General features: G+C 41.4%; 1 protein-coding gene across 2 annotated transcripts in view; it reads left to right on the top strand.

Moving 5' to 3' along the window:
* The window catches only part of tmtc1 (transmembrane O-mannosyltransferase targeting cadherins 1), an 80,858-nt gene that overhangs the window by 25,396 nt on the left and 40,255 nt on the right, over positions 1-15,207 (top strand). For both annotated transcript variants that reach the window (XM_036577623.1, XM_036577624.1), the window contains 2 exons: positions 968-1,041; positions 1,740-1,916. In XM_036577623.1, the coding sequence (XP_036433516.1) occupies positions 968-1,041; positions 1,740-1,916 (251 nt within the window). The remainder of the gene's footprint in view (positions 1-967; positions 1,042-1,739; positions 1,917-15,207) is intronic.

The following is a 15,207-nucleotide window of genomic DNA, read 5'->3' as shown; positions in this document are numbered from 1 at the left end:
TGCAGACAAGAATGCACATCTGCCTTCTCCTCTTTGACCTCTATCTCAGGATATTTTGGCTGGAGGAACCAGCTAACACTCAAGATTTATGACTGCTCTTCTGCTGCTTTATTGTCATCTCTGCTTCTGACGTTTTGACTACACTGCCTCCCTTAACTGACCACATGGTTCCATATCAGGAGGAACACAAACGGTTCTGTACTACTCAGTTTAGAGACGCCTGTTGATACCAAGTGCACATCAGAGACCGGAGTACAGTTGGAGAAAGTCCTTTTAATCATTATTGGATACTGAAGCACAATCATTATTACTTTTGGTAATTCTGAATTTGAGAATCAAAAAATTTCCTAATTATTCCTTTCATTTCTCTCTTAGTAACAGCTTCATTATGGCACGATGCCTTTGTAGTGCTGCTAACGTAAAGATGCACCTGCCGCTGTTAATGTACAGACTTATGTAAAAATTCAGGCTCTCGTGGTCAAATGACATATTTTGTTGATTTTCTAGCTGAAAATAAGTGAACACATCCTCTACAGACACTTCTGCACATTTTAATGCACAATTATTGTGTATTTGCTGAATTTAACATATTTGGAGGTGGAATAACTCATTAATGTGGCCTTAAAATGTGGCCTGTATAAAAGTTGTGGCACATTTTTGTTTTGTTTTTTTGTAATATATTAAACAAATAAATATAAATTGTCCACTAAAATTTGCAGAAAAGTGTCATGTTTAAGTGTGTTCACTGTAGAAGATGCCTTAACTTACTTTCACTTAAACCATTAACAAAACGTAATCCAAACATACTTGTGTGTGTCTGCATCCTGACAAAAACGTGATAGAAGACAGACAAAGCCACGTTTTTGGAGCTACACGGTTTTGTGCCGACAGCGACAATATATATTTGAAAACACGTTTGATCCTAAGATCTGGTAATAATGTGTGTGCGTCTGTTTATGTGTTTCAGGTGTCCGGCATCGTTGGGAGAGCAGATGTGTTGGCCAGTATGTTGTTCCTCCTGGCCTTTCTCTCCTATATTAGGTAAGAATGTCATCCTGTCTTATCTGCTCTACTTCCCACATCTCACAAGCGCTCTCTGTTTGACCACGCCAACTTTTCCTCCTTTTTTTTTATTTATTTATTTTTTTATTTTTATATAACTGTAGTAACTAGGCCTGGCCCAAACAGCACTTTACAGGTTTTGAAAACTTGTTAATATTTCTGAGCGAGTACTCAAATATTTGTTCTCAAGTTCTCAAGTAAAAACAATAATATTTCAAAGGAGTTTTTTGTCATCTGTCTGGCATAACAAATACGCTTCCATCTTAATCGTAGAATCCACCAAAGAGCTCTAATGACCTGTCGCGTTTTTTCTCAATTGCGTAAACTCTTTAATATACTCTTAATTAACTCTTTAATATAATTACTAATTATCTGCTAAATTTAACATATTTGAAAAAATAAAGCAAAGTGTGAACTGGGCAAAAGTTATGGCACATTTTATATTTTTTCCCAAAATGTTAAACTCAGGAAATATATAAAAATTGTGTAGAAAAGCTCTAAGTTACTTTTGCTTAGAAAATCAACAAACTTGTAATTTGACTGGGTAATTTGTTTAGACTTTTGCGTGCGATTGTAACTGTACGCTCTCTGCGCCAGCTTTAAACTGACCCAACATTTTCTAGGTTTAGTAGATGAACAAATATGATGTAATACATTTTTCTTCATCTCCCCTGCAGGAGTGTGTCAGGGTGCTGCACGGCGGACTCGTTCCCCTCGACGGTGTCTCCATGTTCTCTAGCACTCTCCCTCTTCCTGGGCACCTGTGCCATGCTGGTCAAAGAGACGGGCATCACCGTCTTCGGAGTGTGCGTCCTCTACGACAGCCTGGTGCTCTGCTGCAAGCCCTTCCTCTCGTATGTATATGCCGTTAGTGTGTTCGTAAGAGTCCGTGTGCAGTTTGTTACCGTGCGGAATTCTGAACCGGCATTATCAGGGTGACCTGGCAAGGCGTCGCTCTGCTCAAAGCGCGGAGCGGCTGGGGAGCGCGTGGGTGTTCATGCTCGTCAGCAGGTGCCGTGCTAATGCTTCCTGCTTCCACTGCTCTCATGCTGAGTCTGAGACTGCAGACTAATCCATTCACCACAGCCTAATGGAATAGATGAGGGTATTTTGCCTAACCAAAGTCCTTCACCGCAGTGGTAGCATGTTAGCAGTTCACATGTGTTTAACCCTTCTAGCTCCCCTGTGGCTTGAAATGTGGCTTCTTGCGTTTTGTTTAGTTATCCCTCACTTTGAAACGAGGAAGCGTGTTCATAAGTAGAACAGATGTATTGTTTGCGTACGTCTTGTTTTGTGGAAGAAAATGTTTTTTGTAATTTTTTACAAGTATGCAGGCCCAAACTTGTCGGTGAAGAATGTAAATCAAATGTAGATTCATGTAACTAACTTCAATTAAAGGGGAATTCCACCAATTTTCAAAAAAGTCAGCATTAGTAGTTCGGTATCTTACTCTTTTATCATAAAAGGTTGTAGCATGGCCTGTGCTACCCAGGGCTCAGGAAGGATGCAGGAGGCAGGAGAAATGTCTGCAGCAGCAATTCCAACTTTATTTTCACACCAAACCAACACAAATAATGAAACCAAAGCTTTCCAGCCTTTCGCTGCTGCTGCTCATCCCTCCTCTCTCTCTCTTTTTCGTCTCTGCTCTTTTAAGGCAGCATGAGCTCCTGAGCCGAGAGGGACAGAGAGCCTGTTGCTCCACCTCCCTGTTGCTTGTCTTCCACGTGTCTTGTAGGATGGCGGGTCAATCAGAGCTGTACTTGAAGCTCGAAGGGCTCGAGGTACAGTTTGAGTTTTGGCCATTGCCGTTCGGGAGGGAGGGGCTGGTCTGTTCTTGGCTTTGTAGACATCAGGGTTTTAAATCTGATGCGTGCAGCTAGAGGAAGCCAGTGAAGGGAGCGCAGCAGTGGGATGACCTGACTGAACTTAGGAAGATTGAAGACGAGTCGTGCTGCTGCATTCTGGATGAGTTGTAGGGGCTTGATGGCCGCATAGGAAGACCAGCCAAGAGCGAGTTGCAGTAGTCAAGCCTTGAGATGACAAGAGACTGCACTAGCATCTGGGTGGCCTCTCGAGTGAGAAAGGGTCGGATCCTCCGGATGTTGTACAGGAGAAACCTGCATGACCGAGTTAGGTTCGCAATATGAGCTGAGAACTATAACTGCTCTTCCAGAATCACCAAGACTTCGCGCATCTTCAGACGGAACGATCAGAGAGTTCTCGAATGAGATAGGAAGAACATGATGAGGACTTATAGTTGCAGGGATGAATAGCAGCTCAGTCTTGCTAGGATTGATCATAGTGCACACCACAGCTTTTCCTGCAGTCCTAATAGATTAGTTTAAAAAAATAGAGATGACATTTGAATCGTATCTCTAACAGAACAGAGTGTTGCAGCGGTGGGCTACTGCTCTAAAATACTTGCATTGTATTAATTTTACTGCATGTGTAACCCTTCAGAAATAAATATTTTATTTCTCTATAATGATAATCCAGGTAGATTTAGTCCCAAATTCTGCCTTTTATATGTTTATATCAGCATTTGGAATGTGTATGGGCAGATATGGTCATGAAAATATCAAATATCTCCATCATGATTCCCATATCAGCACATCCCCCTTAAAATGCATTATATCAGCAGAAGCAGAATAGGTGCATTTTGAAGTTAACACAGCCTGCGTGAAGCCCCTGTGCACGTTATCCTCTTTGTGTCTCTGGAATGAAGTGGACTGGACTGGAATGTTTATGGAGAATTCCACTGAGGGGCTTAGCAGAGTGATGGGCCATATGCTTTCAATCCTGCTCCTGCCTGGGAGGAGCTATGAATTACCACCCGCCATCCGTCAGACTGAAAGCCGGACAGCAACGGCAGCCGCATCCTTGCACGTACAGAGAGAGGGGAAGGGAGGAAGGGAGACAGAGGGAAAGAAAAGAACAGATGAAAAGAAAGAGGGGGAGTTTGCTTGGGCTGCTTTTGAAGAACAATGAGTTTATTTTCTAAGTACTGAATGTTCACTTTGTCAAAAGACAACAATCAGATTGGTTACACTGTGGGCCCTCCAGCAGGATGAGGTCTTTTTTCATTGCAGAACCCACCAAGGCTGCACAGACATCTTTGTGGTGGACAACTGGGACATATTACAGTTAGAGTTGTCACTATCAATTAGTTTTTATTGTTTGTGTACTTATATAATTTTAATAATAATTTTATTGTATTAATAATCAACTAACCTACAGACTATTTTGACAATGAATTCCACTGATTTTCTAAATTTCTGTATGATTTGATCATTAACACATAAACAAAGTCATTCAGGGTGGTTTGACTTGAAATGCTTCATTCTAGAGAAACGTACAGAGCCAGAATTGTTCACAGTGGTGGTGATGAGAACCAGACGTTGAATGCCTCTAAAAGCTCTCTCACAAGAAGGTACTGCATAAAATGGTTATGAATATACTGCCTGATGCCTGAGACATGGTTTTACACTAGTTATGAGATTACGTTTTGGCCTTAAGCATGTTTTTTTATATTTATTTTTGACTATTAATGGCAGAGAGGTGGTCTCTCTGGTCAATTTGGGTAGTAAAAAAAAATGGCTATATGACGTGGTGACCCCTGGTTTCTATCATCACCACTGTAAAGAAACCTAAGTCAGTAAGTTTCTTCACAATAAACCATTTCACATCAAACCACTCCAAATAGCTTTGATTACATCTCCACCACAGAATCATGCAGACATTTTGAAAACTTTAACTGAGTAATAACTGTGCATATCCACCCCAAATATTCCAGAACACTTTATGTAAATACGATAATCTAAGAAGCCTTTAAAAAAGAATCAAATAAATACGCTGTGTCAGATAAATGGGTGTGTTCATCAGGCTCTGTTTCTGTAAGAGACCAGTAGAATAAAGCAATGAGGCATAAGAGGCTGTGTGTTACTGTGATTTTATCACGGGAAGGGTGAAATCACAGTAACGCACGGCCTCAAGTGCCTTATTGCTTCAATAAAACGGCGGCCAACATAAAATATGATAAAATGCACACATTTTTCAGAAAATAATTGCTATTATTAATAATAATTGACATAAAAAAGTATTCAGCCAAGAAATGTAGTTCCTTTAGAGTGTGGTATCCTTGCCAAGCAACCATGGACCGCTGAATGAGGAGAATGTTCAGCCGCCCATCGCTGTATATTACAGTCATTTCAAGAATTTTTAAACTTTTGGTCGTATAACAGTGAACATATGATAACACAGCACTGTTTGATGTAAAGACATCGCTTTATAAGTACTTTTTGGTCCCCAAATTACAGCTGCAGGTCTTATTTAGCACCAATCCAGCGGCGTCCCTCTTCTCACGCTGGGGCTGAATCTCAAATAGCTCCCTGCTCCCTACATAGTGCACTACGTAGGAATTTGCAACGATGCAAAATATAGCTAAGAAATAGTCATTTGGGATTCAGACACGTCCACACTCGATAAATGATGCACTATTTGGCTGTTTAGGCTGGAATTTCTAAACTTTCATAGCTGGTACACTATTTAGGAAATACGGAGCTGTTTGGGATTCAGCCTGGGTTTGACGCTACTTCTGTCTGAAACATGGACATTTGATGGGTGTAAGTCATTTTTTTAGACTTTCATACTGTTGTTTTACAGTTAATCATACCGTACATGCTTTAATTCAATCCTGTGATATTAATGATGGACTTGTTTAGTATGTTTGCTATCTTTTAACCTGTTAGCTAGCTGATCAGCCTAGTTCTAGTTAAGAACATAAGTTGCCAGCCCCTCAGTTTAAACAAAAAACAGATTCTTACTTTGTCATTATGCTCGGAGGTCCAAGCAGCATGAGAGTCAAAGATTATTCCATTACAGCACAAGTTTTTTTTTCGTCCCGTGGTGCAGTGATACACAGTTCGGTTGTTGTCAGACAAAGATAAATTCTAATTGATTTCTGTTTTGATAGCATAATCAAGTTTAATCGAGTAATCATGACAGCCCTGATTTCAGTGCATGCAAACATTTACCATCAAGAAATTCTCATTAGATTCTCTCTCACATTGTGTAATAGCAGCTCTGAGAAACCATTGTTTCTGCTTTCAAGGCCTTTGAAATAAGCGCTGATGTAAAATGATGTACTTATGTTGGCAAACCATTGCTTTCCCCACATCTTTGCTTCACTCTTTGGCCCTGTGTGTATAAGTTGCCTTATTACACTGATGTAGAGCCAGTTTCCTCTTCAACAAACCTCTATTTTATCCACTTTAACAAGACTAATAAGACTGTACAGTTATCTCTTTGCTGGTGTTTTTGTAGAAAGGGCAGTTTCGCTTGGGGAAAAAAGTCTTTTCATCACTGGTCCAAATAAGCTTCTTATGAGGCAATTTCTGCTGAAACGTAGGAGCTCTTCTTAAAGCAAGTCTCATTAGCTGCTCTGGCGTGATTGGCTGGTAGCAAGCAAATTACAGCAACAAATGAGGCGGCCAAAGATCAGCAGACAGCTCACTGATAGAAAATGCACAAAGCAATCTCCCAATTAAGGCTCGCCTGGTCCCTGCCGCTGCGCCCATAATTGGCAAACAAAGACGGTCAATCAGGCGAAACAAACAAGCACCTCACTCCTCTGCTCCACTCCCCGAGCTCCAGACGCTCATTATTTCTCTCTCTTTCTCACAATCATTTACTTCTATTACACTCCCAGCTACTTAACATGTGACATGTCTCCACACAAGCTCAAGTCCAGCAGAGTGATAGAGTGTAAGGGTCAGTGGAGCGTGATATGATGGCCGAGGAGTTGGGCTGTGATCAAAATACAAATACGGCAATGTATCTTGTAGGGCTGCGGCAAATATGCAGTAAAATTTGACAGATATTGTAATTAAAAGTTTTGAAAACAGAAAAGCAATTGGAATAAAAGGTGCCCTTATCTGTTTTTATGAAAGCACCACACAGTTTCCATTGTTTTTTATCAGTCTGACAGGAAAGTTTTGTTTATCAAGCTGAACGCTAGTGAGTCACCAATAGCAGCGCATTTAAATAGAGCAAGATAATCTGCACATCACACAGAACAGCAGTTTATGTTTAGCCTTTTTTTTCCATGTCAGTCAATTTGTCCTTTCCTGTCAGAGACACTGTGATATCCCAGCAGTACTCAGTGGTTGGGCTGTTGAGACTCTGTTCCCAAATGTCTGTTAGAGTTTTTCCCCATCGCTCCGGATTAGAGGTCTGTACTCCCACGGATTCCCGCAGAACCCTCCACAATATCTTGCAGCGCGGGTCTAATTTTCAGTGTTGCGAGCGGAAAACCAACCCACGGTAGGCGGGAGGGGCCCGAGGCATGCATGAAGTGAAATCCCGCAAATTAATGAATAGCCTAAACAATGTAGAATGATCACTAAACATATAGATATATAAATAACATAAAATACATACATTTTCCGTGTTGATGATCATTTTGGGTCATGGGGAGGGGCTGGAGTCTATCCCAGCGGTCATTGGGGCAAAAGGAATGCAACACCCTGGACAGGTCGCCAGTCCATCACAGGGCAGACACACCGACATAAACAGTCACACACTCACACCGAGGGGCAATTTAGTGCATCCAGTCAGCCTGACCGCATGTCTTTGGACTGTGGGGAAACCGGAGCACCCGGATGAAAACCCACACAGACACGGGGAGAACATACAAACTCCACACAGAAAGGACTCCGGTCACCCGGCCGGGAATCGAACCCAGGCCCTTCTTGCTGTGACGCAACAGCGCCACCGTGTGGCCCACACAATAGAAACACAATATAACATGATAACAGTAAAACAGTTAAAGTCAATTAAGTCATTCTAAAGAGTTGCGAAGTGGCCGTTCATGTAAACAAGAAGCAAATTCTCATAGTTTACAGAGACGGCGGAGCCTCCAGTCCGACGGCCACAGCCGAGTCCAGCAAAACACCAAAAATAATCACTCTGTGGTTTGATTCCTACTTTGTGTTTACTGGGGATAAATGGCGTTTGGTGAAGCTACTTCACAGTAAGCTTGATGACCATGACTGCCGTGTTATTTCGGCAGAGGAGAATGTATTTGTGAATAGACTGTGTCAGATATTTGATGTCAGTACGCCTTGACGGAAATGGGCGGGTGGGAGCGGGACAAAACGTTTCGTATGCGGGTGGGAGCGGGACAAAACGGTTCGGTTGTGGGTGGGAGCAGGACACATGATACAGATTTTCTGTGGGACCTCTACTCTAGATTGCTCCCCAGCTTGCTCTCCATGAAGCAAGCTTAAGTTATTAAACTGCTCTGAGCGTTATGTCCTATAGAGTCTTAGCCTCCTTTGCACACAAAGCTGGCCACAGCTATTGGGATTTTGCTGCGTTCTGATTGGCTGTCTAATTTGTTTTCACGGTTGAGTATTTGTATTCACATTGTGTACCAAATGGGGAGGGCCTCACAGGTTCTCTTTACGTGAAGAGAGCCCTGTGTTTGTGACCTAGCAAAGCTTTGTGTTCCAGCTGTTTCACTTTGTTTGTAAACACCCTTCCTTTTTTCCAGCCATTCACATCCACTGTAGTAACAAACATGCCATGACGCATTCTTTTTGGCTCACAGTGCGCACACACACACACACACACACACACACACACACACACACCGTCCTCTGAACTCTGCTTGCGCTGGACCGGCAGATGTTATTGTTTGATTAATAACTTTCAATTTTCTGCCAGTTCTCTCACTCTGGCTAGATGTTCTCTCACTCTGAAGACCAGGCAGTTGATTTATGGCAAATGGTTTCTCTGCATTTCCCTCTTAAATTCCATGAGTGTTTGGACGTGTGGTCACTGGAGAATGATCTGCAAATACCTACCTTGGCTCTCATAAATCAACATTCTATTCCATTTAAGTCATATGTGACAGAAAGAGTAAAACAAATAAACTCACATGGAGGACAGGGAGTCTCCACTGGGCTTCTTGTGGTCATCTGGAACTTATAGACCACAGTTACGTACCCAAGCCTGGTGCTTGTTGCGTACACCTTTAACTGCTCTTGTCAGGAATGAGTGACTGAGCTATGTTGGTAAAACATCTCCAGGTGTTTGGCTAGATCTTCTGTTCCATCTTCAAGAAACAAATGTGGTGTAGTCAGACAAGAGACAGAGTGCTATCAATCCACACAGCCTTGAGAATATCTGCTCAGGTACACTATATGGACAAAAGTATTGGGACACCTACACATTACACCTACAGGACTTTTTATGCCATCCTACTCTAAATCCATAGGCATTAATATGGAGTTGGTCCCCCTTTACAGCTACCTTTGGAGAGTGTCTGTGGGTATTTTGCACATTCAAGGGCATTTGTGAGGTCAGACGCTGATGTTGGACGAGAGGGCCTGGCTCGCAGTCTCCTATCTAATTCATTCCAAAGGTGTTGGATGGGGTTGAGGTCAGGTCTTTGTGAGGGCCAGTCAAGTTCTTCCACACCAAACTTACCCAACCATGACTTTATGGGCCTTGCTTTGTGTGCTGGGGGTCAGTCATGCTGGAACAGAAAAGGTTCTTCCCCAAACTGTTCCCACAAAGTTGGAAGCATATAATTGTCCAAAATGTCTTGGTCTGCTGAGGCATTAAGATTTCCCTTCACTGGAACTAAGGGTTCTAGGCCAACCCCTGAAAAACAACCCCATAGCATCATCCCTCCTCCACCAAACTTTAGACTTTGCACAATGTAGTCAGGCAGGTAATTTTCTCCTAGCATTAGCCAAACCCAGACTCATCCATCAGACTGCCAGATAGAGAAGCGTGATTCATCACTCCACACAATACATTTCCACTGAGTCCAGTGGCGGCGTGTGTTGTAACACTGCAATTCTTGCTGGGACACACTGAGCCGACGTTGAAGACATCAGCTCTCTGTATCAGGAACTGGCAGTAATCTAAATATGTAAAACAGCAGCGTACAGATTAAAGAATATATTGTTTGAATGAGCTTCAGATGTCTGTGTTTAGGTCAAACTTGGTGCACACAACTTGATAAGCCGCCATTAGCGGTGCTGGGTGGGTAAAAAGGCTATTTGAAAGGTAAGCATATATTAAACAGTGAATTAAAATATGCAGTCGGATGTTCACAATTATATGACAAAAAGTCCTTGAAATGAGTGAAATGTTGTATTTTACATTAGTGTGTTATCAGAGCACCTTTAGAGCTCACGTATGTCCATGTTTAGTCATAACAATATTAACCTTTTTTTAAATTCAGAATACATTTATTCATTCATTCTTCTAAGCCGCTTATCCTCCTGGATAGCGGGGTGAGAATACAATAATCATATATTATTGGTTTAAACTTTTGGACATTCTAATAGCAAAAAGAGTTACAAGGCACATTTCTAGTGCTAAAACATTGCTACTTGCACTGGCATTGAAAAATGAGGCTGTTCTGTGTGTCTCGTCTGCTGACAAGCACCAACTAGAGCCAACAGTACTGAACACACCACGCTGACTGTGGGCGATGGTTGGCCACCGATGCTGACCAACAACGTGATGGCGTCCAACCAAGAGTCTTTTAAAACGTTTTTTGTTTGTTTGTTTGTTTTGTTAGTTTTATTTCACACTTACATACACTACCACTCAAAAGTTTGGAATCACTGACATAATAATAATGGCTATTTAATTCATTTAATCTAATTATTATTTATTTTTTAGTTTTATCTCACACAGTGTAGACTGAAATAATATAAACTAGACACCAGAATATGTTTAACAATATCAGGGCACTTAACCCCCAACTGCTCCCCAGGTGCTGCTGATAGGGCTGCCCACCGCTCCGGGCAAGTGTGCTCACTGCCCCCTAGTGTGTGTGTGTGTGTATGTAGTGTTTCACTGCGCTGGTGGGTTAAATGCAGAGGTGAGATTTCCCTGTTGTGAGACTAATAAGGGTCTCTTAATGAGGCATTCTGGGTGTTAATGTTATTATAACTTCATTCTCAATGTTTTCACTAAAGAGTCCTCTACAGCTCTGTCCATTGTTCTGAACACATCTCACATTTTGCCATTTTTACAGCTGAAGTTGTAGATCAACATCATCTTAATAGAATCGTTTCGTACGTTTATCTGCAACCTTTTTCATTTGTTTTTCAAAATAGAACTAAACTTTTGAATTGTGATTTGAGGTGTTAACACTAAAGCTTCTTGGCACATCCCAGAACATCAACATCAGCCTTAATGAACTGCATCATCACAGCAGAGACATTAAGTGCTGTGTAATTGTCCTTTGTTTGTTTGTTAGTTTCATTGGCAGTGGTCTAAACGTTTGCGACAATCTGTACATGAACAGGGACTCACGGTACATTCATTCATACATGAAATCTGATCACATGTGGTCAGTGGAGACACATAGAGATGGCTGGTAAAATGGCTGTACACCTCTGTGTCAAAGTTACAGTTGAATGACAGTGTAATGCGTCAGTGGCTTTGTCAATCCTCACTGCTAGTAGGTCAGCAGCCACAATTATTGCATAATTATGTCACATTTATGGCACTACATTTGGCAGACGCTCTTAACCAGAGTGACAGTTTAATCATTTTACACAGGTAGGCGAAGGCAGTGTTAGGAGTCTTGCCCAAGGACTCTTATTTGTATAGTGTATGGTGGGGGATTGAACCCCAGTCTATAGCATAGAAGGCAGATGTGTTACCTGCTACACTACACCAAACATGCAAGTATTTAAGCTGACTACAATGAATGTCCACAGTCATTAGCTTTGAATTGAGCAATGATTTTAAATGAAAGAAAGCAGAAAACGTATTTTCTAATGTCATAAGTCAGTGGTCTCCAACCCTGGCTAATACCTACCTCTTCCCAAGTCCCTGATTGGCTGGATCAGATGTTTTAGAGTGAAGTAAGGGGTAGGGCAGCTTATTACATACACAAGGAGTGGGGTTGGAGACCACTGGTCTAAGGTATAACGTCTGACATAACACCTTTAGAGGGCAGCAGGGAGTAATGTTTGTTTATTTGAGCTGGACCTTTATCTGTCGTCTGTTGGCAGATCAAATTTGCCACTTTAGGCTTTAACTTTAATATTTACAAACAATGAATATAAATGCTAACTAAATTGTTATTCGTAGTTATTTATGTGGCAGTTAATTGTCAGTTAATTTTTCATGATTGAAAGTTACTTAAGATACTAATTACTTCTAAAAATAAAAGTTACTAATAACTTCTCTCCAAATGTAGTGAGATTAAATTACTTAGTATTTATAAGTTCCTGGAAAAGTTTTTTTATTTCATTACTTACTTACTTTACTTTTATGTTAGTCTGTAAAATCCACTTTTACCAACTATACAGGGGAAAACCCAGCCAGCCGTCCTTTTCAACACAATGTTCAGAAAGAAATAGTCAATCACAGTAAACTCATGGCTGATGCTGTTTGAAAAGCGAGAAACGTTCCAGTAGAAACAGTTCAAAAACAGCCTTGAAGTAAAATCTTTATGAGTGATATGAAAAGCTTACAGAGCTGTTCCTGAATGAAAATCGAGTCTGGTCTGTGTAGGTGAGGTTGTGTGTCTCTCTCTACTTCAGCACGGTGATCTTTATACATCAGTTTCATAGTAGCTTCATAGTATTTGATGGTTCGACAGATTGTTCTCAGAGTTTATGATGCTTCCCGCGATCAGACTGCGCTGCTCATATGCACGATCAGAGTCAAGCAGTCAGCTGATACAGGTAGCACACACGCAGATTACAGACAAGGACAGACACGGATGATCTCCAACATGGTAACTTTACAAAGACAAAACGTTCTTTAGGTTCTTTAATTTTACTTCTGGAACTACCATCACAGATCAGTGCTTCTTCTAGCATCTAACTTACCTGCCTTATTACCCCACTTGTCTGACTGTCACCTCACTGATCCCTTTCTTTGCCACTATACACCCTTTAACTGCTGCTGCACTCAGCACTTTAATATAAGACACATACTTCGCACAATATAAGGTTTACAGGTATGACTGTGTGTGTGTGTGTGTGTGTGTGTGTGTGTGTGTGTGTGAGAGTGAGTGATGGTAGGAATGCATGTTTTATTTTATTTTATTTTATTTTTATTTTATTTACTACATGTAAATGTTTGTCTGATACTGTGCACTGTGAGCTCCTGTAACCAAAACCAAATTCCTTGTATGTTTAAGCAAACCTGGCCAATAAAGCTCGATTCTGATTCTGGAGCAGTCGTGGGCTGAAGGTCGGGAACCAGCCTTGTAAAAGGAAGGCCGCCAGTTCGATCCCCTGAGCTGTCAGGACATGACTGAAGTGCCCTTGAGCAAGGCACCTAACCCCCAACTGCTGCCTGGGCGCTGTGGATAGGGCTGCCCACTACTCCGGGCAAGTGTACTCACTGCCCCCTAGTGTGTGTGTGTTCACTAGTGTGCATATATGTGGGTGTTTCACTGCATGGATGGGTTAAATGCGAAGGTGTAATTGGCCAATTCACAGTTGGCCAATGGTTCTGATGAGTAAGTAATGTGATTTTTTCTCTCTGTTGGTCCAGTCATTCTGAAATTTTGGCACAATGTAAAGAGTAGCTGCTCTGCTCAAATAATACAGAATGACAGCAATGATATATGGGGTGCATCTCCAAACCCCTAACTGATGTCTCTTCGATTCTTCTGTCCTCCGTCCTTCAGCCTGTGACCCAGAAATTAATCAAAATCCACCATCTTTAAGAACGTATCGGTTCTTTAACTATGCTTGGAGAAACTGAGGAGAGAGGAGGCTCTCAGTGCGAGAAGACACGCATGCATCCTGCATCCTATTCCCTTAAAAAGGATGGTTCTTCAAGGGTTCTTCAGTAAAGAAAACGGTTCTCTATAGAACGATGAATACTCAAAGAACCCTTTGCATGATCAAATGGTTCTTTGCATCATGGAAGGGTTTTTAAGAATGATGGTGAATGTACTGTAGATGGTTCTATATAGAACTTTTTTGAAAAAGGTTCTAGATTGCACCAAAAAGCGTTTTTTTATTATTACAATGTCTAGCCTATAACAATAGAAGAACCCTTTTTGGTGCTATATAGAACCGTCTACAGCACATTCTCCATCAATCTGAAGAGCGCTTTAATCATGAATTTGAGTGTTCATGGTTTTATATAGAACAGTTTTCTTTACTGAAGAACCCTTGAAGAACCATAATTTTTAAGCGTGTATGTCCTCCGTGGAAGTTGCCTCCAAACTATTTTAATTAGGGTGGGGGAGGATACTGAGAAAGTTTAATGGAAGTTAATTAAATTGTTGATGAATTTGAATTTCATTAAAACAGGCTGATGTGAAAAGTGAGTTGATAATAGGTTATAATTGTTTAATATGGGCAGATCCTTTAAGCCAAGTAGCAGCTGATGAAAGTGACAGCTGAGCGAAGGACGTCTCATTTGGTGTACATGTTTGGATTCCTCCCTCTTCCCATCTTATCCATGCATCTCATCCTCGTGTCCTGAGGAGACATGAGGAAAAGAATGGCTGTGTTTACATGCAAAGATTTTTGCCAATCTGATTGAATACATTCCGATTATAGATGAAGACTGAGGTGTTTATGTTCACTCTGCTCAACAATCTGATGAAAAACCTCTGTTTACATGCACACCACAAGTAATCCGATCCAAAATGACACGCATGTGTAGAGTAACACTTAGTGTAGGCGTTACCATGACAACCAGCATCAAATGAGTCCAGTCAGAGTGAGACGAGCAGCAGTGAGCGGTGCTTGTGTTTTTAATTACTTTAAAATGATGTCAGACTCAGGAAAACGTCCTTCACGTGTCCTTATTAAAGAAGGCCGAGAGGAAGACGTTGTGTTCTGAGACACATAAGCTGGACGTCCGTCCCACCGCCGTCTTTTAAAGCTCAGAGCGTAAACTTCGTCTCCTCTGCAGACCAGTTTCTGCTCCGCCATGTTGAACGTTATAAACTTTCACTATGACGCGACGAACGTGATAAGAACGGACTTAAACTTTCCGATAGGGAATGTAATCAGATACAGACGTTTACATGGTTATTATTCTTCTATTTAATGGATTATTTACAGGATTACCCACCTCGTTCACTCGGATAGAAATTGTATTCTGAGTGGTCTCAATCTAGGGGTCTATTCT

Source organism: Colossoma macropomum, unplaced genomic scaffold (genome assembly GCF_904425465.1).
Source record: "Colossoma macropomum unplaced genomic scaffold, Colossoma_macropomum, whole genome shotgun sequence".
In the NCBI taxonomy this organism is placed as follows: Eukaryota; Metazoa; Chordata; class Actinopteri; order Characiformes; family Serrasalmidae; genus Colossoma; species Colossoma macropomum.
This window is presented reverse-complemented; position numbering and strand designations above follow the sequence as displayed.